We start from the raw sequence: 2919 nt of genomic DNA, 5'->3' as shown, positions 1-2919 counted from the left end.
GCCAAAGATGCCGGTGCTGGTGGTTGGGCTGATGCCTATGGTATTGGTCATTCATGAGGTTTTGGTGCTTTTTGCCCTGATCCAATCCCTGCGTGCCCCAGCCAATTCCCTCCAAACTTTGACCCCATGGCTGACCCTTTCTCTCAGCCTTGGGCCGTTTTGACCCCAAATCTCATCTCTTGACCCCAAATCTCATCTCTTGGCCCCAAGAGGGGGCGGCGAGGCTGGAGAGGGGCTGGGAACACAAAAACCCCGAGAGGAAGCCCTGAGGGAGCTGGGGGTGCTCCCCTGGGGAAGCGGAGACTCCGGGGTGCCCTCGTCACCCCCTGGGCCCCCCCAAAAGGTGCCTGTGCCCCCCGGGGGCTGGGCTCCTTCTCCAGGCCCCGACAGAACCCGAGCACGCAGCCTGCCGCTGCGCCACGGAAACACGGGCTGGAGAGCGGGAAAGAGTTCTGTGCGGAAAAAGGGACAAAGTTCTGGAATGTTCTGCCCGGGGAGGCGCTGCAGTCACCGTCCCTGGGGGCGTTTAACAAAGCCTGGGGGCGGCTCTGGGGGCCGGCGTTGGGGGTTGGGGCTGGGCTGGGCTCGGTGGGCCTGGGGGTCCCGTCCAACCCAGTGAATTCAGTGAATTATGTGAATTTTGTAAATTCAGTGAATTTTGTGAATTCTGTGAATTGTGTAAATTCTGTGAATTCTGTAAATTCAGTGAATCTTGTGAATTCTGTGAAATCTGTGAATTCTGTAAATTCTGTGAATTCTGTGAATTCTGTGAGTTTTGTGAATTCAGTGAATTCTGTGAACTCTGTGTATTGTGTAAATTCTGTGAATTCTGTGAATCCTGTGAATTTTGTGAGTTTGGTGAATCCTGTGAATTCAGTGAATTCTGTGAATTCTGTGAATCCTGTGAATTCTGCGAATTCTATGAATTCTGTGAAATCTGTGAATTTTGTTAATTCAGTGAATTTTGTGAATTCTGTGAATTCTGTGAACTCTGAGAATTCAGTGAGTTTTGTGAATTCTGTGAACTCAGTGAATTATGTGAATTTTGTTAATTCAGTGAATTTTGTGAATTCTGAGAATCCTGTGGATTCTCTGAGTTTTGTTAATTCAGTGAAATCTGTGAATTCCGTGAAATTTGTGAACTCTGTGAATTTTGTGAATCCTGTAAATTCAGTGAATTCTGTGAAATTTGTGAACTCTGAGGATTCTGTGAATTTTGTTAATTCAGTGAATTTTGTGCATTCTGTGAACTCTGAATTCTGTGAATCCTGTGAATTTTGAGGCACAGAACTGGAGAATGAGACAAATCCTGCAGAATTGGCTCAAGGGTGGAGCTTTGACCTGGGGAGGCGGGGTCCCAGCCATGGGGGCGGAGCCCAAACACCATAAGCGTTGGGATAGCCAGCACCAGAACACTTCCGACAGAAATAGGATCCGGAATCCTCGTCCGTGAGGCTGTTCATGGTCAGCGTCACCGAGCTCTGCCCGTTGTCCCTGGAGATCGTCACCCGGCCCCTGACGGATGAGGCGTACACGGTGGAACCACCGCTGCTGTCGATGGCTGCCAGGTATTCCAGCCCCTGCCCGCGGCTCTGGCGGACCCAGCCCATCCCAAAGTTCCCGAAATCGAACCCGGACCCTCGGCAGAGGAGGCGCAGGGACCCCCCGGGGGGCTGGAGGTCCCCCCCGGACTCCAGCAGGGTCACGGCCGCTCCCCAATTCCCAAACCATAACCCCCTGGTTTGGTCCCAAATTCCCAACAGTGGTTTCCTGCATCCTAAAGTGCCCTAAACCCTGCAATTAACACCCATCCACTGATTAATTAATTGGACACTTCTGCCGGAGCTTTCCATCCCCCCATCCCCATCTCCCCTTGTTCCCGCAGGGCTCCGGGCGGCCGTGACCCTGCTGGAGTCCGGGGGGGACCTCCAGCCCCCCGGGGGGTCCCTGCGCCTCCTCTGCCGAGGGTCCGGGTTCAATTTTGGCAGTTTTGGGATGGGCTGGATCCGCCAGAGACCCGGGCAGGCGCTGGAGTGGATCGCGGGGATCAGCAGCAGTGGTGGCACCACCTACTACGCGCCATCGTTGAAGGGCCGGGTGACGATCTCCAGGGACAACGGGCAGAGCTCGGTGACGCTGACCATGAACAGCCTCAGGGACGAGGATTCCGGATCCTATTTCTGTGCCAAATATGCTTACACTGGTACTTGGGGTGCTGATGCTGGTGCTTATGATGAAGACGCCCCTGATGGATCCCTGGCCCCACCTCAGCGTCCCCACCTGTCCCCAAACCCAGACCCTTCCCCCAAACCTCAGCCCTTGACCCTTTGTCTCTTCTCTCCCATTTCCACCAACGCTGACCAAAACCCCAAAACCCGCCTGGTTCTGCCCCAAACCCAACTGGTTTGGTGCCAAAACTTGCCCAGTTTTTCCAGAAATCTCCACTTTGGGCTCCCAGTCGCTGCCGCTGGCACAAATCCCCTGAGGCTGTTCATGGTCAGCGTCACCGAGCTCTGCCCTGGAGATCGTCAGGGGATGAAAACAGCTCAAAAATCGACCAAAATCCGCATTTTTGGCCCCAAATCCCGACCCTGGGAACTCCCCGTCCTCCCAGGTGGGCCCCGCCCCTTTTTTCAGCTGGCCACGCCCACTTGAGGCCGGCAGCCAATCAGGCGCTCCGTCCCGCCCAGCTACTTCCTGTTCCTCCTCCTTTTGTGTTTGGGTGGAAAAACGGGGATTTTGGGGTCGGCTCTTGAGTTAAAAACAAAAATTATCGATTTGTCGTTTTTTAATTAGGTGATTTTTTAATGAAATAAATTTATTTTAATCAAAGATTTGTTTTTTGTGATGGATTTTTCATTTTTTTTGGCGTTTTTTGGCGGATTTGGGGATGTGGGATTGTTTTGGTGATTAAAAATG

The 2919-nt window shown here is 52.9% G+C and overlaps 2 gene segments (V, D, J or C); one reads left to right on the top strand and one right to left on the bottom strand.

Moving 5' to 3' along the window:
• Positions 1-1322: 1322 nt before the first annotated feature.
• Positions 1323-1811, bottom strand: LOC121354212. The segment is given in 2 exon segments: positions 1323-1711; positions 1808-1811. Coding segments are annotated over 2 exon segments (393 nt in total).
• Positions 1812-1884: 73 nt separating this feature from the next.
• Positions 1885-2224, top strand: LOC121354211 (the record flags this gene model as incomplete). The annotated part of the segment is given in 1 exon segment: positions 1885-2224. A coding segment is annotated over 1 exon segment (340 nt), but the record flags the coding sequence as incomplete, so codon positions are not given.
• Positions 2225-2919: the final 695 nt, after the last annotated feature.

Source organism: Pyrgilauda ruficollis, unplaced genomic scaffold (assembly GCF_017590135.1).
Source record: "Pyrgilauda ruficollis isolate IOZ18807 unplaced genomic scaffold, ASM1759013v1 scaffold2224, whole genome shotgun sequence".
Taxonomy (NCBI): domain Eukaryota; kingdom Metazoa; phylum Chordata; class Aves; order Passeriformes; family Passeridae; genus Pyrgilauda; species Pyrgilauda ruficollis.
This window is presented reverse-complemented; position numbering and strand designations above follow the sequence as displayed.